The 26,120-nt window shown below is 51.4% G+C and overlaps 1 protein-coding gene across 3 annotated transcripts; it reads right to left on the bottom strand.

Moving 5' to 3' along the window:
- Window positions 1-1,768: 1,768 nt before the first annotated feature.
- On the bottom strand, window positions 1,769-26,120 carry LOC129535248 (glycoprotein Xg). Of its 3 annotated transcripts, XM_055393928.2 has the most exons (12): window positions 25,848-26,111; window positions 18,710-18,754; window positions 18,289-18,312; window positions 17,238-17,300; window positions 16,250-16,312; window positions 14,703-14,759; window positions 14,291-14,350; window positions 12,342-12,383; window positions 10,919-10,963; window positions 8,938-8,973; window positions 6,819-6,929; window positions 1,769-5,143 (listed from the first exon to the last, which is right to left on the bottom strand). In XM_055393928.2, exons 1-12 carry the CDS (start codon window positions 25,906-25,908, stop codon window positions 5,127-5,129), a joined length of 624 nt encoding a protein of 207 aa, XP_055249903.2. In that variant the 5' UTR covers window positions 25,909-26,111; the 3' UTR covers window positions 1,769-5,126. The 3 variants fall into 3 exon arrangements, with proteins under 3 accessions (XP_055249903.2, XP_055249904.2, XP_088690081.1); XM_055393929.2 differs by lacking the exon at window positions 10,919-10,963 and having other exon boundaries at window positions 25,848-26,113; XM_088833955.1 differs by lacking the exons at window positions 1,769-5,143; window positions 6,819-6,929; window positions 8,938-8,973; window positions 10,919-10,963 and adding an exon at window positions 11,341-12,157 and having other exon boundaries at window positions 25,848-26,120.

Raw genomic sequence — 26,120 nt, 5'->3', positions numbered from 1 at the left:
TGCGTTTGAGCACATTGTGACTCCAAGGAAAGCCAAAGGGTTGCCCAGTGGTTAGCGATCTCTAATGGAGAGGATGCAGGTTCGATCCCTGGTCAGGGAACGAAGATGCTACATGATGCCATGGAACAACTCGACGGCCCGAGTGCCACAGCTAGAGAAAGGCTCAGCACTGCAACAAAGACTCACAGCAGCCAAAAGTTGAAAAAAAAATTTTTTTTCTTATTTCAAAGAAAGAAAGCAGAAAAGGCACTGGATTACCCCACTGAGACTATCGCTTATTCTAAAACCACATGGCAGATGGTGACTGTTTCCAGATGTATGGGCTTCCCAGGTGGCTCAGCGGTAAAGAATTTGCCTGCAGTGTAGGAGACACAGGTTTGATCCCTGGGTCAGGGAGATCCCCTGGAGGAGGGCATGGCAACCTACTCTGGTATTCTTGCCTGGAGAATCCCATGGACAGAGGAGCCTGGTGGGGCTACAGTCCATGGGGTCGCAAAGAGTCGAACACGACTGAGTGGCTAATACTTTCACTTTCAAAGGAGTTTTTATAAGAAGCCAGACGGTTAATGCTGTTTGCAGTGAAGTGGATGGACCTAGAGACTGTCATGCTGAGGGGTCGTGAGTCAGAGAAGCAGAAATATCATATGGCATCCCTTACAGGTGGAATCTAAAAAGATATGATACAAATGAACTTACTTAGAAAACAGAAACAGACTCAGAGACTTAGAGAATGAACTTATGGTTGAGGGGTGGGAAGGCTGGGGGAAGGGATAGTCAGGGAGTCTGGGATGGACATGGACACACTGCTGGATTTAACATGGAGAACCAGCAAGGACCTGCTGGACAGCACAGGGGACTCTGCTCAATCGTCTGTAATAACCTTATGGTTCCCAGGGGGAAGGATGGGGGAAGGGACAGTCAGGGAGTCTGGGATGGACATGGACACACTGCTGGATTTAACATGGAGAACCAGCAAGGACCTGCTGTCCAGCACAGGGAGATCTGCTCAATTTCGTGTGACAGCCTGGAAGGGAGGGGAGTTTGGGGGAGAATGGATACATGTATATGTGTGGCTGAGTCTCTTTGCTGTCTACCTGAAACTATCACAACGTTGTTTGTTAATTGGCTATACTCTAATACAAAAGTTGTTTGTTTTTTTTTTAAATAATGAAGCTGATGTTTTGGGGGGAAAAAAATAAGCTAGAGGGTACAAAGGAAGAGAGAATTGAACAAAATGTTAGGAAACATCTGCTGAAAGTAGAGATCATTCTGCTACACATGGTGGCTCCTTCAACTTGAAATACCAGAGATGCTGGAAATCTTCTTGAATGTGGATCACAAGAGGTTTCAAGGAAACTGATTTCTGAGCACAGATAAAGGAGTCCTCCAAACCTACACCAGAAAAAGCCACCAAATCTACAGCAAATTACCCGAAAGAAGATGGGAAAAAAACCAGATGTGCACACATAGCCTATGAAACTTGTCCTCAAAATGAACAAGACTCGCGGCAGTCAGAAGAAAACACAATCTGAAAGTCAGATTCTATCACGTCAGCAGAAGCATATCGTCATGAAGAGAGCTGTTCTCTCCCAGATATATACGTGTGTATACAATGTGCTGTCGCAGAATATTAAATGTCTAGTGAATTTCCCATGGAAAGAAAGAGGGAAATCTCGCCAGAGCCACTGTAAAGATCATCTGTGCTCGTAGAACGCCACACGCCTACAGAATCCAAGCAAAAATACACGCAGAAAAAATTCAGAAGGAACTCTTTTCCCCCAGCTTTATTGAGATATAATCGACATGTAACATTGTAGAAGGTTAAGGTGTACGTTGGGACGATGATACATTTCAGTGGGATGATGAAACGTTTCAGTGGGATGACCACTGCAGGTACATTTCAGTGGGATGACCATCGCAGCTATGTTTCAGTGGGATGACCATGGCAGCTACTTTTCAGTGGGATGATCACCGTAAGCTTGTCTGACGTCTCTACCCTGTGACATAATTCTTTCTTTCTGAGGTGAGACTATGTAAAATCTTTCAAAATATAGGATACAGTTCCTTGGTGACTCCAGGGGTAAAGAATCTGCCTGCCCATGCAGGACACTGCAGTTCAATCCCTGGTTTGGGAAGATCCCCTGGAGAAGGAGATGGCAACCCACTCCAGTATTCTTGCCTGGAAATTTCCATGGACTGGGGCGCCTGGAGGGCTACAACCCACGGGGCTGCAAAGAGTTCACACGACTTAGCAGCTGAACGACCACAGCCTCACCACTGTTTTGGAAGACAGATGCCATCATTATTAACACCCATTTTTCAGATGAGATGACTGATGCCCAGAGAGGTTGCACAACTTGCCTAGGGTCACACAGCTTGACTTGGAGAAGCCAGACTGTGATCTCACACTTTGGGCCTGAGTCCAGAGTTTAATCATGCCTGGCTTCCTGTACCACCTGTATAGACAAGCTAGATGCATTCCCCATTCTCGCGTATAAATTAGAAAAAGAAAAACAATCTCCCAACTATGTACCCCAAATATATTCATCTCTGTATGACTTTTTAAGGATGTCTAACAGAATCCCAAAAAACTGGGCAGATGAAACAAGAAATATGTATCTTCTCCCAGTTTCAGAGTCTGGAGGTCCAAGACCGAGGGGTGGGCAGGTGGGCACACCCTCTGAAGGTCATTCGGGGCTCTGTCCCGGCTTGCGATAGCTCTTTGCCTTGTGGCTGGCCCGCTCCAAGCCACTCAGGCTCTTCTCCTGATGTCCCTCTGTGTGTCTCTGAATTTCCCCTCTTATACAGACACAACTCATATTGCTTTAAAAGCCATCCTCCTGTTCTGACTCATCATCTTAACTGATCACAACTGTCCCCAGTCTTTTGACACACAAGGTTCCACTCTGAGATCCCAAGGGTCAGGCCACCAGTGCATGAATTTTGAGACTCTGTGTGTGTGTGTGTGTGTGTCTATGACAGAGAGGTTTGCTCTTCCAACATTGAGAGTTGGAGGTGGGTCAGCACCCTTGCATCCAGCGGTTTATACTTGAAGAAAGGGTGTTCTCTTTTCTTTTTTTGTTTAACTGTAGTCAGCTCACAATGTTGTGTTAGTTTCAGGTATAATCTTCCCTGGTGGCTCAGAGACCCAGGTTCCATCACTGATCAGAAAGATCCCCTGGAGGAGGGCACGGCAACCCACTCCAGACTTCCTGCCTGGGGAATCCCATAAACAGAGGAGCCTGGTGGGCTACAGTTCACGGGGTCACAAAGAGTCCGATATGACTGAGCAGCTAACACATAAGGCAATTTCAGTTATTCAGAGAGACATACGTATACTCTTTTCCAGGTTCTTTTCCATTATCATTTATTACCAGATTTTGAGTAGAGATCCCTGTGCTATACAGTAAGACCTTGCTGTTTATCTGTTTTATGTATAGTATAGTGTATCTCTTCATCCCAGACTCCTAATTCATGCCTCTCTGCTTTCCCCTTTGGTCACCAGACGTTCGTTTCATATGTCTATGAGTCTATTTCTGTTTTGTAAATAAGTTCATTTGTATCCATTTTCTTAGACTTCACACATAAGCGATGTCATGTGCTATTTGTGTTCTGAAGACGTACTTCACTTACTGTAATGCTGTCCAGGTCCACCCACGTTGCTGCAAACGGCACGGGTTCGTTCTTTTTCAAGGCTGAGTAATATTCCACTTGTTTACAGGTAGCACAGCTTCCTGAGCCATTCCTCCATCGATGGACTCTTAGGTGGCTTCCATGTCTTGGCTGCTGTGGATAGTGCTGCAGTAAACACTGGGGTGCAGGTATCTAAGGGGGAGCACCCACACGTGAATATCCAGGATTTCCATGCATCAGCTTTGTGTGTTCCAGTCCCCAGTGACCATCTTCCCCTTTGGTTCTGATACTCAAACCCTAAACGTTCTATCAGCATTCATCTCAGTCCATCAGACTACACGAGTCTGCCCAAACCAACCATTCTCTCCTCTCCCCTAAAGAACGACTAAAACCCAAGCGAGCAGCTGGTCTACTTTTTAGATGCGGAGGGTAGACAGTTAGTCCAGGAAAAAGAAAAATATATGCCAAGGAAAGCGCTGACGTTGTGTTAAGAACTGGTACCCACAGAGGATCCAAGACCAATAACAATACAAGAAAGGTCTCCACACCTCAAAATCTCTATCCCACGTTCTGAGAAAAAAAGTAGAAACCAAACAATTTCATAGCAAAAACAAAAACACCCCGAGATCGCTTCCCCAAGCAGGTTTCCACATCATGGGCCTTGCACTTAAATTTCCCCAAATCCAGCCTCATCCTCTGCAGGTCATAGTACTTTTGTGAGCTTTGAAATAAAGTTCAAATGCTGCCCTTAGGGTAGAAACACATTCGTTCCTGATTCGCAGGCGGTGGTGAATGGGTCCGGATTCCTGACGTAACTGAAGGTGGTTTAGTTTCCCTGGTGGCTCAAATGGTAAAGCAATGTGCTTGCAGTGTGGGAGACCCAGGTTCAACCCCTGGGTCAGCAAAGATGCCCTGGAGGAGGGAATGGCAACCCACTCCAGTATTCTTGCCTGGAGAATTCCCATGGACAGAGGAGCCTGGTGGGCTACAGTCCGGGGGTGGGGGGAGTCGCAGAAAGTCAGTTGCCACTGAGCGATTAACACTTTCACTTTTTCAAGGAGCCTGTAGCATCAGTTAAGCTAGCTTGCTAGAAACCCAAGCAGCAGCTTCCATCCTTTGGAAGTCCTCCACAGCAGCCCCACCTGAGACCCCCCCAGCTATTCTCTGAACACGTTGGTGGCCCGAGGTCCCAGCAGGACATAGTCCAGAGCTCAGACCAGAGTCGGAACCTCTCAGCCCATGTGGCCGATGGAGCCCACAGATCAAGCAATCTCTTTCCAACCCAATATCCAGCGGTCCACCATGTTCCCATCAGTGTATCTGAGGAATTAGGGACCCCCTTCTTTGTGTGGCAGGGCGTCTATTGCAAACAGAAGAGGAGATCCTCCAGGGCAGTGGGTGAAGCCAAGAATGAAAGGGATGTTCCACAGGATCGACAGGGCCGTCATCTGAACGGGAGGCTTTCTCGGAGCAGTGGGTGGATTTTGAAGACCTCAGACGGTCCGTGGTTCTGCAAGGAAAGATCGAAAGCAAGACGTCACAGTTAGGGGGAGAAAAAACAAAACCTCAGTGGGTTGAACTTAAGGCACGGTTATTTTTTTCACTGTAGGGGTGACACAGGGCATCACAGACTCAACGGACATGAGTTTGAGGAAACTCCAGGAGGTGCTGATGGACAGGGAGGCCTGGCGTGCTGCCGTCCACGGGGTCGCAGAGACTCGGACACGACTGAGTGACCCAACATCAACAGCAATGATGAGGTATGTGGTCCAGAATGTAAGCGGTTTTATTCTTGTCATAAACTCTGCTTCCCCCACAAACTTTCAGGCTGGGGTGTTGTACAGACCCAGGCAGTTCCTTGCCACGGCGTAAGTCAATACCAGCCCACCACCAGCAGAGGGGGCCAGAGGGCAGCTGTTGAGATTTTGAAGTTGCCCAACTCAGGGAGGCCCGGCGTGCTGTGATTCGTGGGGTCGCAACGAGTCGGACACGACTGAGCGACTGAACTGAACTGAACTGAAATCCAAAACAAACATAACAACACTATTGGAATAGACTTCTGTTTCACAGCTTCCCTCACCGGCGGTGGAAACCTCACCCTGGCAAAACCCAGATAGGTGCCGACATGAGTGATCTCGGGACCAAAGATTGAGAGCATCCACATTAACTAATTTGTTGTTGCTTCTTCTGCAGGAAAGCATCTCTCCCCGACCACCTCTTTAGCGACGTCTCTAGGAATTTCCTGGGTCAGCAGGCAGAATCTCTGCTCCCAAAGGCAGCTCCCTGGGCTTGTAATTCTGCAAACCCAGGAGCTTGGGCCCAACGTTGAAGCAGAAGCCCTACCCCCCTGCCGCCCCCTGCCCCCTCCACAAACTCATTTCCCTGGAGGTGTGTGTGTGCTGGGTCGTTCAGTCGTGTCCAACTCTTTGCGACCCCGTGGACTGTAGCCTGCAAGGTTCCTCTGTCCATGGGATTCTCCAGGCAAGAAGACTGGAGTGGGTTGCCATTTCCTCCTCCAGGGGATATTCCCGACCTAGGGATCGAACCTGTGTCTCCTGCATTGGCAGGTGGACTCTTTAAGACTGAGCCCACCAGGGAAGTCTCATGTACAGCAAAGCGATTCCACATTTGTATACATTGTACGACACTCAAAGTTTAGAGGAGGAAACGGCAACCCGCTCCAATATTCCTGCCTGGAGAATCCCATGGACAGAGGAGCCTGGCGGGCTATAGTCCATGGGGGTTGCAAAGAGTCACACACAGTGCAACTGACTTAGCACGCATTTAAAAATCTTTATGAAATATTGGCTCTATTGTAGCCGGGGGTGTTGCAAGCCATATATCCTGTAGCTTATTTACTTTGTACATGAAGTATTAGTTGCTCAGTTGTGTCTGATTCTTTGCGACCCCATGGACGGCAGCCCACCAGGCTCCTCTGTCCATGAGGTTTTCCAGGCGAGGAGAGTGGAGTGGGTTGCCAACAGTTTTGTACAGAAGATATATATATGTATATTATTTAAAAGCTGGTTCCTTTTAATCCCCTCCCGAGCATCTAACCCCTGCCCCATCTCCGTACCTGAGAGTCTGCCTCTTTTTCATTCCCTCATCCATCTCTCTATATTTTTTTACATCGGGCTTTACCAGCTAAGGCAGACACAACGGGGGGCGGGGTGGGGGAGACTCACCATTTGTCCTGAGGCAGTTTCTCCTCCGGTTATAGTAGCTGGCTGCCGCCCCGATCAGCGCCACCACCACCACGGAGACAATCGGAGATGCAATTTTCGCTACGGTGTTGCCTGCGGGAATCCAGGGGAACAAGACGGGCTCAGGAAAAGCAGCGCCAGCGGGGACCCCGTGCATCGCCAGCGACTCCCCACTCCCCCCCACCCCCGCCCTCCTGTTCACGGGAAGAGGATGAAATTCATCGAAGAAGCCCAAGGGACGCATCCTGCTTTATCTAAAGGGGCGCTTACTAACCACGTCTGATCAGTCTGGGGCATCCAACGGTTTTGTACAGAAGATACAAATATATATATTTTATTTAATGGGTGTGTTTGGATGAATCTGTATCTTTGGAAATAGAAAATATGTACTCATGTTCTTCAGCCGCTGAGTCGTGTCTGACTCTTTGCGACCCCATGGACTGCAGCACGCCAGGCCTCCCTGTCCTTCACTATCTCCCGGAGCTTGCTCAAACTCATGTCCATCGAGTCGGTGATGCCATCCAACCATCTCATCCTCTGTCGTCCCCTTCTCCTCCTGCCCTCAATCTTTCCCAACATCAGGGTCTTTTTCAATGAGTCAGCTCTTCGCATCAAGTGGCCGAAGTCTGGGAGTTTCAGCTTCAACATCAGTCCTTCCAACGAATATTCAGGACTGCTTTCCTTTAGGATGGACTCGTTGGGTCTCCTTGCGGTCCAAGGGAACGCGTGTACAAAGTGCAGAGCAGCCCAGAGGTCACCCGGCCAGTTACCCCTGTAGCCCTGCATCTATCACATTCCATACTGTGGCCCCACAGATAATACAGTTCCTGGGGGTCCATTCAGTCAAAGCTAGCCCAACACGTCTGTCTCCTGTCCTGCCCGACTCCCACACATCTGTAGACCGCGCCTCGGAGATGTGCCATCCAGGAGCAGTCATTCTGTCTTCCAGCCCACCCCAATCCTGGGTGAGTCCTCTGTCCTGGAGAAAGTGAAAAAGTCAGCTGCTTCATTTGTGTCCAACTCTTTGTGACCCCCGGACTGTAGCCCCACCACACTTCCTCTGTCCATGGGATTCTCCAGGCGAGAATACTGGAGTGCCATTCCCTTCTCCAAGGGGTCTTCCCAGCAAAGGAATTGAACCAGGGTCTCCCGCATTACAGGTGGATTCTTTACCGGTTGAGCCACCAGGGAAGCCCAAAAATACTGGAGTGGGTAGCCCATCCCTTCTCCAGGGGATCTTCCCAAGTCAGGAATCGAACCGGGGTCTCCTGCATTGCAGGTGGATTCTTTACCATCTCAGCTCTCAGGGAAGCTCCTGTCTAGACACAGATGCCATGAATCCGTGTGTCAGACCTGATTCTTGTCTGGGGAGCACCTGTCCTCCCCTAACCTCCAGTTCATGAGAAGGAAAGCACCCGTGGCCTTCGCAAACGTCCCGCAAACGGCAAGACTGCCCCGCCCGGGTCCTGGGCCTGAAGGCTTAGAAAGACAGCTCTGTCGCTTTCTTCTCCCCCAAAGCCTTGGCGTCGGCCGGGCAGGTCCACCGTTGCCCTGCACTGGTGTCAGCCTCCAGATCCCCGAGAGGCTGGCCTCCGCCGTCCCAGCGACACACAAACGACGCCCGCTGGCCACACTCCAAGCCTCCCCTGCGGGCCCGGTGACAGGGCTGGCAGGGCCCCACTGGGGGCTTCTCTGGGGGTGAAGGCTGTGGTCTCTCTGCTGCTCTCCTTCGAGACTTGGGGTCAGCCGTGATCAATGAAAGGGGAGCCAGCGGTGGGCAGCAGGAGCTCCAAGCACCGCAGCCACACTCACAGAGCCCCAGGCGTCTTGCAGCTCCGAGTCAGTCCCCAGAGCCCCAGGCGTCTTTCAGCTCCGAGTCAGTCCCCAGAGCCCCAGGCATCTTGCAGCTCTTCCCACTTCTCCTTCTCTGACCCCCGTGGGATGGACCCCGCCCAGAAGGAGCTTCTGAACGCCCACACAGAGAGAGAAGGTGGTCTCTGAACACCCTCCGTGGAAACAATACCACGCCAGCCCCGGCCCCTCCAAAGCCATGTGGGGAGCCCACCCTCGGAAGGCCGGGCGCCCCGCCCCCAGGCCGTACCTTGCGGGTTGCCGTGTGTGGAGTAGCCGTCTCCACCTGCAAGGGGACAAGCACACGGTCACGCATATTCGGAAGAGCTGGTTGCGGGCTGCCTGCTGCTGGGAGCCGGGCGTTACACATCCAAGCCAGGGAGGGGTGGGGCTGGAGACCGAGGGGGTGAGGCTGTCTCCTCAGGGCGTAGGGATACACACAAAGGCGTGCACAAGAAGCACGCACACACACCCATTTACACATATGCACACACACATCACACACACACATATACACACATGCACACACACATTTCACACACATACACACACACCCATATACACACTTGCACACACACACATCACACAGACACACACACCCATATACACACACATGCACACACACATTTCACACACATGCACACACACCCATATACACACATGCACACACACACCACATCCCACACAGACACATACACCCATATACACACAGGCACACACACATTTCACACACATACACACACACCCATATACACACTTGCACACACACATCACACAGACACACACACCCATATACACACATGCACACACACACCACATCCCACACAGACACATACACCCATATACACACAGGCACACACACATTTCACACACATACACACACACCCATATACACACTTGCACACACACATCACACAGACACACACACCCATATACACACATGCACACACACACCACATCCCACACAGACACATACACCCATATACACACAGGCACACACACATTTCACACACATACACACACACCCATATACACACTTGCACACACACATCACACAGACACACACACCCATATACACACATGCACACACACACCACATCCCACACAGACACATACACCCATATACACACAGGCACACACACATTTCACACACATGCACACACACCCATATACACACTTGCACACACACATCACACAGACACACACACCCATATACACACATGCACACACACACCACATCCCACACAGACACATACACCCATATACACACAGGCACACACACATTTCACACACATACACACACACCCATATACACACTTGCACACACACATCACACAGACACACACACCCATATACACACATGCACACACACATCACACACACACACCCATATACACACATGCACACACACACCACATCCCACACAGACACATACACCCATATACACACAGGCACACATACATTTCACACACAGACACACACACCCATATACACACATGCACACACATCACACACACACACCCATATACACACATGCACACACATCACACACACCCCACACACAACACACAACCCATATGCACGCATGTACATACACGTAACTCATGCACACCCGCATATACACACATGCGCACACGTACAACACGAGCACATGTCCACACACACCCAGCGGCACAGCCACGCGCACACGGGCAGGCCTGCACACAGCATCACAGGCGCTGTGCCCGTGTGGACATGACCGTGGACACACGCGTGCACGTCTCCACATGTGTGTGCACAGGACATGCCCACACACGTACACAGGAACACACAAGAGCTACACCTATATCCACGTGCACACATCCGCCCTGACCCGCGCACCCACAGCGCAAACACACATGCACGTGTGTTTCAAATTCATACGCACGCATGCACAGACACACAGCGCAAAGACACATGTGAACAGATGCCACCTGTATAAACGCAAGCGCCCTCCCAGCCACACGCACACACACACATGTGCAGGGACACACACATGCTCACACGCGTGTGCAGAGGCAGTAATACGCATGAGCAAGCCTTCATTTCTGGGAAGGATGGCGACCCGCGTCCCACGCACACCCCTCCCCAGCTTCAGAGCGCAGTGAGGACGCCCATCAGAGACCCAGGCAGTAAGGCAGCGTCCATGCGGGGGTTAGCTCCTCAGCAGGAGAACTTCTCCTGGTTTGGCTTTTACGAAAGACCTCCTTTACCATAATTAGTGCCAGGGGAGCCGGGTCTGTAGCGCCCTCCTCGTCCTGCAGGACAGAAAGGCCACGTGAAGAGGAAGGTATCGCTCGGAAATGCCGGAGACCTCCCCAAAGGAAGCTTCGAGAAAGACAGGACCCCGAAGCAGAAGCTATGACATCTGAGGAAAGGCCCCACCCTGATTCTCCCCAAAGGAAGCTTCGAGAAAGACAGGACCCCGAAGCAGAGGCTATGACATCTGAGGAAAGGCCCCACCCTGATTCTCCCCGAGCCAGAGGAACAGACACGCGCACCCCGGGACATTCCCTGGCCGCACCGAGTTGCGCTGAGCTCTCCTTGCAAGTTCAGCAGGTCTGCTAATACCAGGGGCATGCTGACCCCCAGCCACAGAGAGAGGGGGCTTGTCTGAGCTCAAAACCCCACTTCTCAGGGCGTCCAGGGAAAAGTCCAGTCTCCAAGGCCAGGAAGCGTGCCCCACAGGCCAGAAACAGTCATCTCAGTGACTGAGAAATAAAGGAGCTTTCTCCACACCTTCTTATGTCCAGAGGGCAATTTTATTTTATTTTTTTTCTGTTTTGACTGCATGCAGTCCCCTAACCAGGCACTGATCTCAGGTCCTGCCACTGAAAGCCCACAGTCTTAACAACTGCACCACCAGGGAAGTCCCCAGGGAGAAATTTTTAAAAAGAGATTCCCTGGGGGCTCACCATGGTGAAGAATCTGCCTGCAATGCAGGAGACCGGGGTTCGATCCCTGGGTTAGGAAGATTCCCCTGGAGGAGGGCATGGCAACCCACTCCAGTATCCTTGCCTGGAGAATCCCAAGGACAAAGAAGCCTGGGGGGCTACAGTCCATGGGGTCGCAGAGTCAGACAGGACTTGGCAGCTAAACAGCACCAACAACTATATTTACAAAGTATCACGTGTCTACTTTGTACACGCGAAGCTAAGGGAATGTTTCGTGTGGATTCTATCTCAGTTTAGAAACACGAATCCAGTGCATTTTGCTTTTCTGGCTCAGTTTTCTCCCAAGGTCACTTTACAGCACCAGGGACGCTCTGGAGATTTCAAGATCCACCCCTCGCTTTGAGGAAAGCTCGGTATAGACTAAGAATGGAGTTTATTTCTCCCAGGGTAAATTCCTTTCCTTCTTGGCATGATGCACTATCCACATAAAGAATCCGCAATTCCTGGGCTGTTCTCTGCCTAATGAGGCTTGCAGCCCGGGACTGTGTGTCTTGTTACCTGGACAGAGGGGTGTGAGGTCAGCCCCTGGATACCTGGAGGGCTGGACAAAGCCAAGCTGAGGGTCAGCAGTGAAGTGGCCGACACCCAAGACCCAGGAGGGTGCGCTAACGGGAGCCCCGGAAAAGCCCATTCAGCCCCGCCATCCCCAGGGCCCCAGCGCTGAGTGTAGCGGGCATGTTACCGTAGCTGTCGTGACCCGGCTGGTAGCCACCTCCACCGCCTCCTGCAGGAGAGAAGAGGGATGTGATGGCCATTCGGAGCGTGGACCTTGGGGTCCAGCAGGGGTCCGCCCGGCTGGCCCCAAAGCCGGACCCAACAGTCACCCCCAAAAGAGTGCTTGTTGTTGTCCAGTGGCTCAGTCGTGTCCGACTCTTTGCGACATCATGGACCGCAGCACCTCAGGCTTCCCTGTCCATCACCAACTCCCGGAGCTTGCTCAGACTCATGTGCTTCGAGTCAGTGATGCCTTCCAAGCGTCTCATCCTCTGTCGTCCCCTTCTCCTCCCGCCCTCAGTCTTTCCCAGCATCAGGGTCTTTTCCACTGAGTAGTCTGGAGCCGTATGTGGTGGAAAAGCTCAGGACCTTCCAGAAGATGCTATAGGGAGTCCCTCCCCTGAAGTCATGGCTTCTGGATGGAAAAAGTCGTGCCACAGAGAGCCGTTCAGAAAGCTTTGTGTGTTTCAAAGATTACACATACACCCCACTAAAATCTATGGCTTCAAAGTAACACAGGCTTGTCCCCCACCTCTATGGACCCACTTCTATCAAGCTATACATCAACGGTATCACACTAAAAATACATTTCTGGGGGAAAGATCCACAGAGACACATCTGCAAAGGTTTGTATAGACACAATATCTGTGTAAAGAGAGGTGTGTGGGTGTGTGTTCAGGCATTCATCCGTGTCCGACTCTCTGTGACCCCATGGAGTGAAGCCCGCCAGGCTCCTCTGTCCATGGGAGTCTCTGGGCAAGAATATAGGAGTGGGTTGCCATGCCCTCCTCCAGGGGATCTTCCCCACCCAGGGATGGAAGTCAGCTCTCCTGAATTGCAGGTGGATTCTCCACTAATGACCCACCTGGGAAGCCCAAAGATAGCAACTTAGGAGTATAACTAGATACAGATATAGCTAAAGGTACAAGTGCAGATGGGGGCAGAGGGGCAGACAGACACGGACACACAAGTAGGGGAGGGGACAGGTACAGATGGGGCAGAGGGGCAGACAGACACGGACACACAAGTAGGAGAGGGGACAGGGACACATGGAACAGAGGGGCAGACAGACACGGACACACATTAGGTATTGATATAGATATATAGGTGGGCTTCCCTGGTAGCTCAGTTCATAAAGAATCCACCTGCGATGCAGCAGACCCCGGTTCCATTCCTGGGTCAGGAAGATCTGCTGGAGAAGGGACAGGCTTACCACTCCACTATTGTTGGGCTTCCCTGGTGGCTCAGATGGTGAACAATATGCCTGCAATTCAGGACACCTGGGTTCGATCCCTGGGTTGGGAAGATCCCCTGGAGGAGGGGATGGCAACGCACTCCAGTATTCTGGCCTGGGCAAGAATCCTTGCCTGGGATACTCTGTCGAGTATGAAATGGACAGAGGAGCCTGGTGGGCTGGAGTCCATGGGGTCGCAAAGAGTTGGACCCGACTGACCGACTGAGCACAGCATAGCTATAACTATAGATAGATAGATATCCATCTGCGTATAAATGAACATAAGTAGAGATACATATACAGATACACATGGATAATGGTATAGATCAGACGGAGATAGATACACATATAGACGCAGATATAGGCACACATGTAGGTATGTGTGTATAGACATACACGTGTGTGCAGACATGCATATAAATACACGTGTCAGTGGAGGTATGTATACGGGTACACACACGCGCACAACACATTTACATGCAGACGACCCCCATTTCCAAGCGGCATCGGCCCCACGGCCGGTTGCAGCCACCTTGCAGAGCGCAGGAGCGCACGGCTTCAGGGACGCGCCTCCCTCCTGCCCAGTTGAGGCTGGAGCGGAGAGTCCGCAGCCGGCCACCGGCCACCGGCCACGTGGGTTCTGGGCCGGGCTCCGGGGTGGGCTCACAGAAGCCCGCACGCACCTGCGGGCGGCCTGGGCGGGTAGCGGCCGCCGTCGCTGAGGTCCGAGTCGCTCAGGAAGCCTGTGGACAGAGCAGATGGCCGTCAGCACCCACGGTCCGGGGAGCCCCCTGCACACCCTAGCCCGCGCATCAGGGGCGCACGGACAGCTTACGGAGAGGGGGCTCCACAACTGGACAATCCGTGCACCCCACGAAAGATCCACGGGCTGAAACTAACACCCGATACAGCCAACATGAATATAAATATAGGGCTCTTTAAAAAGAACTGCTTAAAAAAAAAAGAGCTCCTTCATATTTTAAATGCAACGCGTCTTTCACCATCGAGGACCGAATTCTCCAAAACATCTTCCGGAAGGCGTCTTAGTACTTCCAAAGAGGCGAGCTGGAAGGCGTCTTAGTCCTGAGGACTCACCTCCACTGTTCCCAGGCTGCGGGCGCGGAGGTGGCGGCTTCGGCCTTGGGTAGATATCTGTCGGAAAACATGTGATTTTAGAAAAAGAGGGACACCTTCCAGCGATGAACCAGTCACACAATGCAAAAGGCCGGTATAGAAAATGACGCTCCGGCTTATTTAGGTTTTCGGTTTATCGCTTCCACGGAAACAGTGGTGCGCAGAATCCCCAAGCTTAAAGCGGTTTTTAAACAATAGTTTTTATCGGAGTATGGTTGTTTCCCTGGTGGCTCAGATGGTAAAGCACATTTCTGCAATGCAGGACACCCAAGTTTGATCCCTGGGTTGGGAAGATTCCCTTGGAGGAGGGCATGGCAATCCACTCCAGTATTCTTTTCTGTTTTTTTTTTTTCACTCCAGTATTCTTTCCTGGAGAATCCCATGGACAGAGAAGCCTGGTGGGCTACAGTCCATGGGGTCACAGAGAGTCGGACACGACTGAGCGACTTACACACACACAGTTACTATGTGTATGTGGTACGTTGCTTCAGTCACGTCCAACTCTTTGCAAGACCGTGGACTGTAGCCCGCCACTTTCCCTGGCCATGGGATTCTCCAAGCAAGAATACTGGAGTGGGTTGCCATTTCCTCCTCCAGGGAATCTTCCCAACCCAGGCATCGAACCCACGTCTCCTAAGTCTCCTGCGTTGGCTGGTGGCTTCTTTACCACCAGCGCCACCTGGGAAGCCCACATAACTCACAGCAAATATAAATTCATTACTCAGGGCCACCACCACTATTTTAAAGGCACTAGATTCTAGAAGGCTTTAAAAACAAAAGCCGGAAAGCAACCTTCCTCTGTTCTGAAATGCATCAGCCCCTGGAGTTCTGAGTCACACACCGTCCCCTCCCAAGCCTAAGGCTGGCCCCACACACTGCCGGGTGGATGAGTCTCCCAGGACCTGAGCAGTGACTCATCTTACAGGATGGCCAGCATCTAAGATTCTCTGGGGCCCACAGGACGGAAGCCCATGGAAATATGTTCAACCCACATTTCCCAAAAAGACTGTAGCAAGAAACACCCCCCATTAGACAAGCAGAGATATCACTTTGCCCACAAAGGTCTGTATACGAAAAGCTCTGGTTTTTCTAATGGTCATGTATGGATGTGAGAGTTGGACCATAGAGAAGGCTGAGCACCAAAGAATTGATGCTTTTGAACTGTGCTGTTGGAGAAGACCCTTGAGAGTCCCTTGGATTGCAAGGAGATCCAACCAGTCCATCCTAAAGGAGATCAGTCCAGAATAGACATTGGAAGGACTGATATTGAAGCTGAAGCTCCAATACTTTGGCCAGCTGATGAGAAGAGCCGACTCATTGGAAAAGACCCCGATGCTGGGAAAGATTGAAGGCGGGAGGAGAAGGGGACGACAAAGGAAGAGATGGTTGGATGTCATCATGGAGTCGATGGATATGACTTTGAACAAACTGCGGGAGACGGTGAAGGACCTTCCCTGAGTTCCAATGGGCAGCTTCAAAGCTGTTTTGAAATGAATGAACATTCTTACTTCCACCGTTGTCGGGATTTCCAGGCTGTGGGTGGTACGGGGGCCTCGGCTTAGGGTAGATATCTGTGGGAAAACGACATTGCATGATTAGAAGAGAAAAATGTCCTTCCGTCAGAAGCAGCTTATAAAATGCGAATATACACGTGAATGGAGATTTTATGTTTTATTTACAGTTAGTGCTCATAAAGAATAGGTCACCATCAATAGGGTAAAAATTACTTAGCCACTAGATGTAGAACCTCATAATTTAGAGCTTGAAAAAACTATATACACATAGTCACTAAACTAAATGTTTAGGGCCTGTATTGTATGTATTTTCTTGGGCCCCAAAATCACTGCAGATGGTGACTGCAGCCATGAAATTAAGATGCTTGCTCCTTGGAAGAAAAGCTATGACAAACCTAGACGGTGTGTTAAAAAGCAGAGACATTACTTTGCTGACAAAGGTCCGTCTAGTCAAAGCTATGGTTTTCCCAGTAGTCATGTATGAATGTGAGAGTTGGACCCGAAAGAAAGCTGAGCACTGGAGAAGTGATGTTTTCAAATTATGGTGCTGGAGAAGACTCTTGAGAGTCCCTTGGACTGCAAAGAGAGCCAGCCAGTTAATCCTAAAGGAAATCGGTCCTGAATATTCATTGGAAGGACTGATGCTGAAGCTTAAGCTCCAACATTTTGGCCACCTTGATGTGAAGAACTGACTCATTGGAAAAGACCCTGATGCTGGGAAAGAGTGAAGGCAGGAGGAGAAGGGGACAGCAGAGGATGAGATGGTTGGATGGCATCACCGACTCGATGGACGTGAGTCTGAGCAAACTTTGGGAGATAGGGAAGGCAGGGACACCTGGCATGCTGCAGTCCACGGGGTCACAAAGAGTCGGACACGACTGAGCGGCTGAACAATGAGAAAGGCTTCTCTCAGCCCCCATGACCTTCCCTGAGTTCCAGTGGGCAGCTTCAAAGCTGTTTTGAAGTGAGTGAACGTACTTACTTCCACTGTTGTCGGGATTTCCAGGCTGTGGGTGGTACGGGGGCCTCGGGTTGGGGTAGATACCTGTGGGGAAAAACGACATCGCATGATTAGAAGAGAAAAATGTCCTTCCGTCAGAAGCAGCTCATGAACCAAGACTATAAGCTTGACAATAGATTTTATATTTGATTCACAGTTGGTGCTTACGAAATATAGATGATCATCCATCAGCTTAAAACTACTAAGACACTAGAAGCAGAATCTCAAAATTTAGAACTTGAAAAAACTACATACACACACTTACAAAACTGTTTAGCATTTATAATGTATGTAAGAAGCAAACAAAAACCGTTTATTCCTTGAAGGCTTGGGTTTGATCTCTGGGTCGGGAAGATGCCCTGGAGGAGGGCACGGCAACCCACTGTGGTATTCTTACCTGAAGAATCCCATGGACGGAGGAGCCTGGTGGGCTACAGTCCATGGGGTTGCAAAGAGTAGGACATGACTGAGCGATTAACACACACACACACACACACAGGGAAATTCTATGTGCAGCTTTCTGAGGAAATGTGGGACTGTTTTCTGTGAAGGCTGCACAATTTTCTACCCCCATTGGGAACACATAGAAGTTCCAAAGTCTCTACACTCCCGCCAACACTTGTTATCATCCGTATTTCGATTGTAGCCATCCTAGTGGGAATAGCATCTCACTGTGATTTTGCGATCCGTTTCGTGAAGGACTTGGGCTTGCTTTAAACATCTGTCCATCAGTCACACCCTCCGCGACCCTAGAGTCGCTCAGTCCAACCCTTTGCAACACTATAGACCGTAGCCCGCCAGGCTCCTCCGTCCATGGGATTCTCCAGCCCAGAATACTGGAGTGGGTTGCCATGCCCTCCTCCAGGGCATCTTCCCGACCCCGGGGGGGTGGATCTTACATCTCCTGTACTGGCAGGTGGATTCTTCACCCCGGAGCATCCTGGGAAGACCCGATAAAACTCCTTCAAAAACCTCAGCTTGCAGTGGGGCAGCCTCGTTTCTGCCCACTCACCTGAGTCAGGCAGTCACTCACCTGAGCTTGGCTTCTTGGTGGGCTCTGTGGACAGAGAACATAAGTGGGATAAGCTCCGAAGGGTTTTTGTGTGGCTCAAAGAAACGATCATTAAAGTCCTAATTAAAAAATAAAAATGAAAATCTCAAGGCACTAACAAAGATAACGATCAGTTCGGTTCAGTGGCTCAGTCATGTCCGACTCTGCGACCCCGTGGACTGCAGCGCGCCAGGTACCAACATAAATTCCACTCCGTGTTCGAGGGGGCGGGGGACTCAAAGGACAAAAGGGTTCTTCATACACAAGCCTACCAGTGTTCCCTGGAGCTGTGTGGAGGTTGAGGGGTGGAGTAAACCTTCTCGTTTTCTTGTTAGGAAGGAATCGCGGCCCCACCCAACCCGGAGCAGTGGAGTAGCTGACACGGGCTGCCAGACGCACTTACCGGGGTCGTCAAGAGCATCAGCCAAATCAAAGTCACCATTCTCACCTGCGAGAACACACAGGGTGTCAGTCACGGCGGGATGGAACCGGCCAGCCAGCTTTCCTTTGCCCTAGCTGCCCAGATATCTCCCCTCCAAATCCCACTCCCACCACCCCAAGCTCAGCAGAGGAGAAGGTGTGTCTGTCCAACCAACCTCTTACTCCTAGCTTTCCCGGCAGGCTCTGCCCACAGTCAAAGAGACCCATGAAGGAAGATAATTGCACACTCATCTTTTTTTAAATCGAACTATTAAAAGATGCTTACTCCTCGGAAGGAAAGTTATGACCAACATAGATAGCATATTAAAAAGCAAAGACATTACTTTGCCAACAAAGGTCCGTCTAGTCAAGGCTATGGCTTTTCCCGTGGTCATGTATGGATGTGAGAGTTGGACTGTGAAGAAAGCTGACCGCCGAAGAATTGATGCTTCTGAACTGTGGTGCTGGAGAAGACTCTTGAGCGTCCCTTGGACTGCAAGGAGATCCAACCAGTCAATTCTAAAGGAGATCAATCCTGGGTGTTCATTGGAAGGACTGATGCTAAAGCTGAAACTGCAATACTTTGGCCACCTCATGCAACGAGTTGACTCATTGGAAAAGACTCTGATGCTGGGAGGGATTGGGGGTGGGAGGAGACGGGGATGACAGAGAATGAGATGGCTGGATGGCATCAACGACTCAATGGACATGAGTTTGAGTGAACTCTGGGAGTTGATGATGGACAGGGAGGCCTGGCGTGCTGTGATTCATGGGGTCGCAAAGAGTCAGACACAACTGAGTGACTGGACTGAACTGAACTGAACTGATAGTTGATTTCTGGGCTTCTCTGGTAGCTCAGCTGGTAAAGAATCTGCTTGTGATGAAGGAGACCCCGGTTCTCCCCCTGGTTCCGGAAGATCCCCCCGGAGAAGGAAATGACAACTCACTCCAGTATTCTAGCCTGGAGAACCCCATGGACACAGGAGCCTGGTGGGCTACAGTCCACGGGGTCGCAAAGAGTTGGACACGACTGTGGAGAAGGGGCCGACAGAGGGTGAGATGGTTGGATGGCATCAATGACTTGATGAACATGCGTTTGAGTAAACTCTGGGAGTTGGTGATGGACAGGGCAGCCTGATGTGCTGCAGTCCATGGGGTCACAAAGAGTTGGATCCAATTGAGTGACTGAAGTGACCCGAACTGAACCGAGTGACGAACACTTTCACAGCTGATTTGCAGTCTTGCGTTAGTTTTGGTGTGCATAAAATTGATTCAGTTCCACATATATGTAAATCACTTTTCTATACATATACATGCATCTATGCTTTTTTCACACACTGTTCGATTATAGGCTATTGAAGTGAGAGTGTTAGTCCCTCAGTCGTGTCAGACTCTTTGCAGCCCCATGGACTGTAGCCTGCCAGGCTCCTCTGTCCATGGGGATTCTCCACACAAGAACACTGCAGTGGGTGGTCGTTTCCTTTCCCTAGGGGTATCTTCCATACCCAAGGATCGAACCTGGGTTTCCTGCCTCTCAGGCAGACTCTTTACCATCTGAGCCACCAGGGAAGCCCATGCAATCAGCTCCTGACAGCTTACAAGCGTCTCTCACCAGGCTTGTCCCTGGAGCTCCAGGCAAACCCCTCAACAATCTTCTCAAACCGGACCATCCAGCCACTCCCTGTTCTGAGCCTCTGCTACTTATCTCGTCCCGGTCTCTCCCTAATCCATTTCTCAATAGACTGGGCAGCACCTGGGTGTTTTCCAAAAAGGGCATCTGGCTGCCTGTGGGGACTAGAAGCCTCCAGAGCCAGGCTGCTGGCAGTAAAGCCAGGGTGCACTCCCTCTCCTGCTGACTCTGGAAACAAACCAACTGCCCCCACCCCATTCTGCGTCCACTTCTCATTCCTGTGACCTCCTTCCGTTTTCAGATGCTTCTCATGATAAACAACGCTGAGCGCCAAAGAACGGATGCTTCTGGACTGTGGTGTTGGAGAAGACTCCTGAGAGTCCCTTGGACAGCAAGGAGATCCAACCAGTCCACCCTAAAGGATATCAGTCCTGGGTGTTCATTGGAAGGACTGATGCTGAAGCTGAAGCTCCAATACTTTGGCCACCTGTTGCGAATAACTGACTCATTGGAAAAGACCCCGATGCTGGGAACGATTGAAGGCAGGAAGAGAAGGGGACGACAGAGGATGAGATGGTTGGATGGCATCACCGACTCTATGGACATGAGTTTGAGTAAACGCTGGGAGTTGGTGATGGACAAGGAGGCCTGGTGTGCTGCACCTCATGGGGATCGCAGAGAGTCGGACATGACTGAGAAAATGAATAACAGCATCTGACGATGATTCAAGGTCACGGGGTAAGCGGGCTCTGGTTGTCATGGGTGTGGCGATCTTTGCAGAGCCCTGAGCGTGACTCACAGACCAGGCGGATTCCACCCAGGGGCCCCCCGCCCTCTTGGCGTGGAGCCCATCGTGTCCTGCAGGCCTGGCTGGAGTCTACCAGCCTCCCTCTGGCCTCCAGAGGGGCTGCAGCCAACAACCTACCTCCCCCGCCCGCTGCCGCGTGCATCACGGTCTAGCCACGCCCCTCCACACTATAGCCACGCCCCCACTATGGTCTTGCTCATCCCCACCACGTGCTAGTCCCGCCCCATCATGATCTAGCCCCGCCCCATCACAGTCTAGCCACGCCCCATCACGGTCTAGCCACGCCCCTGAAACATTATAGCCACGCCCCCACTACGGTCTTGCTCCAGCCCCACCACGTGCTAGTCCCGCCCCATCATGATCTAGCCCCGCCCCATCACAGTCTAGCCCCGCCTCCCTCATGGTGTAGCCCCGCCCCATCACGGTCTAGCCACGCCCCCGCCACACTATAGCCACGCCCTCACTATGGTCTCGCTCCATCCCCACCACGTGCTAGTCCCTCTAGCCCCACCCCAGCCATGGTGTAGCCCCTCCTCCTCCACTTTCTAGCCCCGCCCGGTACGTCCTAGCCCCGCCCCTGCCACCTTCTAGCCCCGCCCCATCACGGTCTGTCCACCGTCTAGCCCCGCCCCCGCCACTTTCAGCCCCGCCCATCACTGTCTAGCCCCGCCTCCCGAGGTTCCCATCACTCCGAAGATACGGATTCAAGGCCTCAATGTCAGGAGGGATGGGGTGTGGGAGACGCAGCTCCCCTGGAGCAGTTATTTCCACCAGCTTTGTTTTTCCCCCTCAGAGCCTAAGGACGGGGCTTGGAACACAAGATCTGTTTCCCATCTGCTTCCTTTAGCAGGCCAGGCAGTTTCTAATCAACCCCACATGTGCTCTGGGCTCACCACACGGGTCCCCATGGCTGACCTCCTGGGATCCTGGGTTTAAAAGGACTCGGGCTGGTGGGTGGGAGGTCTTAGCATCAAACCCCAAACCCCCTTACCCTCCGAAAAGAGCTATTTAGGACGGTTTTTTTTTTTAATATATGTATATATTTTTATTTATGGCTGTGCCAGGTAGTTAGCACATGGGATCTAGTTCTTTGGCCAGGGATTGGACTGGGCCCCCTTGCATTGGGAGCTTAGAGTCTTAGCCACTGGACCGCCAGGGAAGTCCCAGAGGGATTTTCAAGACGCAACGTGCCTGGGTTGGGGAAAATCCCCTGGGAAAAGGGGATGGCTCCCCACTTCAGTATTTTTGCCTGGAGAACCACATTGACAGAGGAGTCTGGCCGGCTACAGTCTATAGCCTATAGTCTCAAAGAGTGTCATAAAGTCTCAAAGAGTCAGGCACAACGGACAGACTGAGCATGCAACAGATGGATAGACAATCAATGACAATCAGATCCATGGATCACAGGGAATAGATGACAATTAGAAAGGCAGATGAGAGATACAGTTAGATGTTAGAAAAATAGGTATAGGATTGAAAATGATTATATGCAGAAATAGAAGATAGGACATGTGAAAACAGATGATACATCTATCAATTGATAGATACACCGATCAACTGTCAAATGCACTGACAGACACACTGATAGACACGACAGGTACACAGGTAGACGGCGTCTCTAGTGCTCAGGCAGGATTTCTCAACCTCAGCAGTGCTGACATTTGAACCTGGATGACAGACATCCTGCTCCATGGGGCGTCCTGTGCATTAGAAAACGTTGAGCTGCATCCCTGGAAAAGTGAAAGTCGCTCAGTTGTGTCCGACTCTTTGCGACCCGTGGACTATAGCAGTCCATAGAGTTCTCCAGGCCAGTATACTGAAGTGGGTAGCCTTTCCCTTCTCCAGGGGATGTTCCCAACCCACGGATTGAACCCAGGTCTGCCCACATTGCAGGCAGATTCTTTACTGCCTGAGCCACCAGGGAAGCCCAAGAATACTGGAGTGGGTAGCCTATCCCTTCTCCAGCAGATCTTTCCAACCCAGGAACTGAACCCGGGTCTCCCGCATTGCAGGCGGATTCTTTACCAACTGAGCTATGGGGGAAGCCCAAGGCCCAGGCCTTGAAGCCCCAGGCCCCAGTGGTGACAACCACTGACTCCAGAAATGACTGACTCCAGACAGTGCCAAGTGTGCCCCAGGGGGCAACGTCACCCTTGGTTGAGCATGGCTGGCTGCATGAAGTGACACATGGAGGTGTGATGTCACCTCCTGGGTGAGACATGTGTGAATACTACGGGAACCACAGGGCAGACACTCCCCCTGTGGCAGAGATCCACAGAGGCTCAACCTAATGGTTGACCAGATGGCCAGGGGGCTCAGACATCACCTCTCAAAGGGAATCCTGACTCCATGAGCGTTGCCAGGATGTTTCCCAAAATGCAGCTGCCCTGTCATGGCTCTTCCAGTAGCCACGTACGGATGTGAAAGTTGGACCATAAAGAAAGCTGAGCACCGATGAACGGATGCTTTCGAACTGTGGTGCTGGAGAAGACTCTTGAGAGTCCCTTGGACAGCAAGGAGATCCAACCAGTCCATCCCAAAGGAAATAAACCCTGAATATTCATGGGAAGGATTGATGCTCACATTGAAACTCCAATACTTTGGCCACCTGATGTAAAGAACTGACTCACTGGAAAAGACCCTGATGTTGGGAAAGATTGAAGGTGGGAGGAGACGGGGACGACAGAGGATGAGATGGTTGGATGGCATCACCGACTCGATGGACATGGGTTTGGGTGGACTCCAGGAGCTGGTGATGGACAGGGAAGCCTGGCGTGCCGCAGTTCACAGACTCTCAAAGAGTCGGCGGACACGACTGAACAAGAAAAACAGTCATTCCAGCACCTCACCCACCTACCTAGTGAAGCTCTTGAACAGCTGCGATTGGAGTGGTGCCTTCATTTATTTGTCTTTGGCTACTCCGAAGAGCTGTAAGATCTCAGTTCCCTGACCAGAGACTGAACCCTGGGCCGTGTCAGTGAAAGCCTGGAATTCTAACCCCCGAGCCACACGATGAGCTGAAGGCATCCGCCATCCAGTAACTCCCGAAGGATCAGAACGACTGGGCCTGGTGGGAGGCTGAGTCGCCTGTAGCAGCAGGTGAGCCCAGAGTTCTGCGTCACTGCTGAGGGAATAAATGCTCAGACAGGTTTTGCCGGCTCCGCTGCTGGGCGGGACTGCGCAAACACAGAGCTTGGCCTCAGTGAGCTTCCTTTAGCCCTGATGGCAGTTTACAGAGAACTCACATCTCCCCGCAGACAGAAGCTCCTGACCACATTTCTGCATGTCCCGTGTGCAGAAAGACGCTCACACCATGTGGATTTGTGGAAGGGTCTCCAGGAGGACCCCGGGCTCTGGGTGCCGGGATGGCTCTCACAAAACCACACCTGTTCCTAAATACCCATCCTCAAACAGGTCAAACAGGACGTGCCCCAAGAGTGACATCCAAACAAAATCTTTTCAGTCCTAACCTAGTCATGTACGCATGTGAGAGTCGGACCATAAAGAAGGCTGAGCGCCTAAGAATTGATGCTTTTGAACTGTGGTGTTGGAGAAGACTCTCGAGAGTCCCTTGGACTGCAAGGAGATCCAACCAGTCCATCCTAAAGGAGATAAGTCCTGAATATTCATTGCAAGGACTGATGCTGAAGCTGAAACTCCAATCCTTTGGCCACCTGATGCGAAGAACCAACTCATTGGAGAAGACCCTGATGCTGGGAAAGATTGAAGGTGGGAGGAGAAGGGGACGACAGAGGATGAGATGGTTGGATGGCATCACCGATTCGATGGACACGAGTCTGAGCAAACTCTAGGAGTTGGTGATGGACAGGGAGGCCTGGCGTGCTGCAGTCCAAGGGGTCATAAAAGACTCAGACACCACTGAGCAACCGAACAGCAACGAGTGACAGTGAAAGAAAAAATTTTAATTCCTAACCTACAACACTACTCACTGTTAAGCCCCTCCCAATCCTCAGTGCCTTAGAATTTGAATATCCAAAGGACCAAATCTGTGTCTCCAGTTGCTATTAAATCCTGCCCTTCGTGGGTTAATTATAGCTTCCTGAGCGAGGCCCCTCCCTGCCTCCGTCCCCAACACGCCAAGATGGGGAAGAGCCCGTATTGGAGTTTCGGGCATAAACAGCTCACATGCTTTTAATTTGCCAACTGGAGGGCTGACATCGAGGGAAAAAAATATCTAAAAAAACGTGAACCAAGGCTGTCCTTCCTGCAAAACCCCATCTCCAGCAACAGTGACTCGTCCCACTGAACCCAGCCACATCTCGTCGCCCTACAGGACTACACAAGCCACCCAGACTGTTGATAGAAAGCGAGGAAGTAAAAAAATCTCAACCCGCCCCAGGGACATGGATCACTTTTTCCATGAGTGCCACACCCAGAGATCAAAACCCAAGAACCAAAAAACAACCACAGCTGGCTGCTAAGTGTGTCCCCAGCCCTACAGATCTGGGTCCATTTCCCCAGACACCCCCCAGCGTGGTACCGGGTCCCCTTGCTCGCTGCTCACCGCCATCAGACTGGGATCTGTTTTTCTTTTCTACACTCTGGCAGTTTACAGCCGTTTCCTGAGAGGAAGTGGTTTGGGACGGAGTGTTTATTTTGTCAGCAAGCAGACAGAAACGCACACCCAATCACCTCTTTCTCCAGGAGCCAGCCCTCCCTTACCTCGGACATGCAGGAGGAAACAGAGTAAGGTGAGATAGAAGGGACCCCGCCATGCCTCCATCCTTGGTCTCCGGCAGCCGGGCTGGTGGGCTGGGCGATCCGGCCACCCCACCCTCGACGGGCGACGCCGTGCTGACTCCTGCCGTCCCGCGTCGAGAGGGAAACAGGAAAGAAAAAAAAAAAAAGATGAACCAGTCTACAGCCTCTCTGCTGGCGAGTGATGAGCAGGGCGGTGCTGAACTGTGCCTGGAGCCCGCCTGTGGGGACCAGCTC

This window comes from Moschus berezovskii, chromosome X, assembly GCF_049115385.1.
Source record: "Moschus berezovskii isolate FMDL1 chromosome X, NW_MosBer_1.0, whole genome shotgun sequence".
NCBI classification, from domain to species: domain Eukaryota; kingdom Metazoa; phylum Chordata; class Mammalia; order Artiodactyla; family Moschidae; genus Moschus; species Moschus berezovskii.
This window is presented reverse-complemented; position numbering and strand designations above follow the sequence as displayed.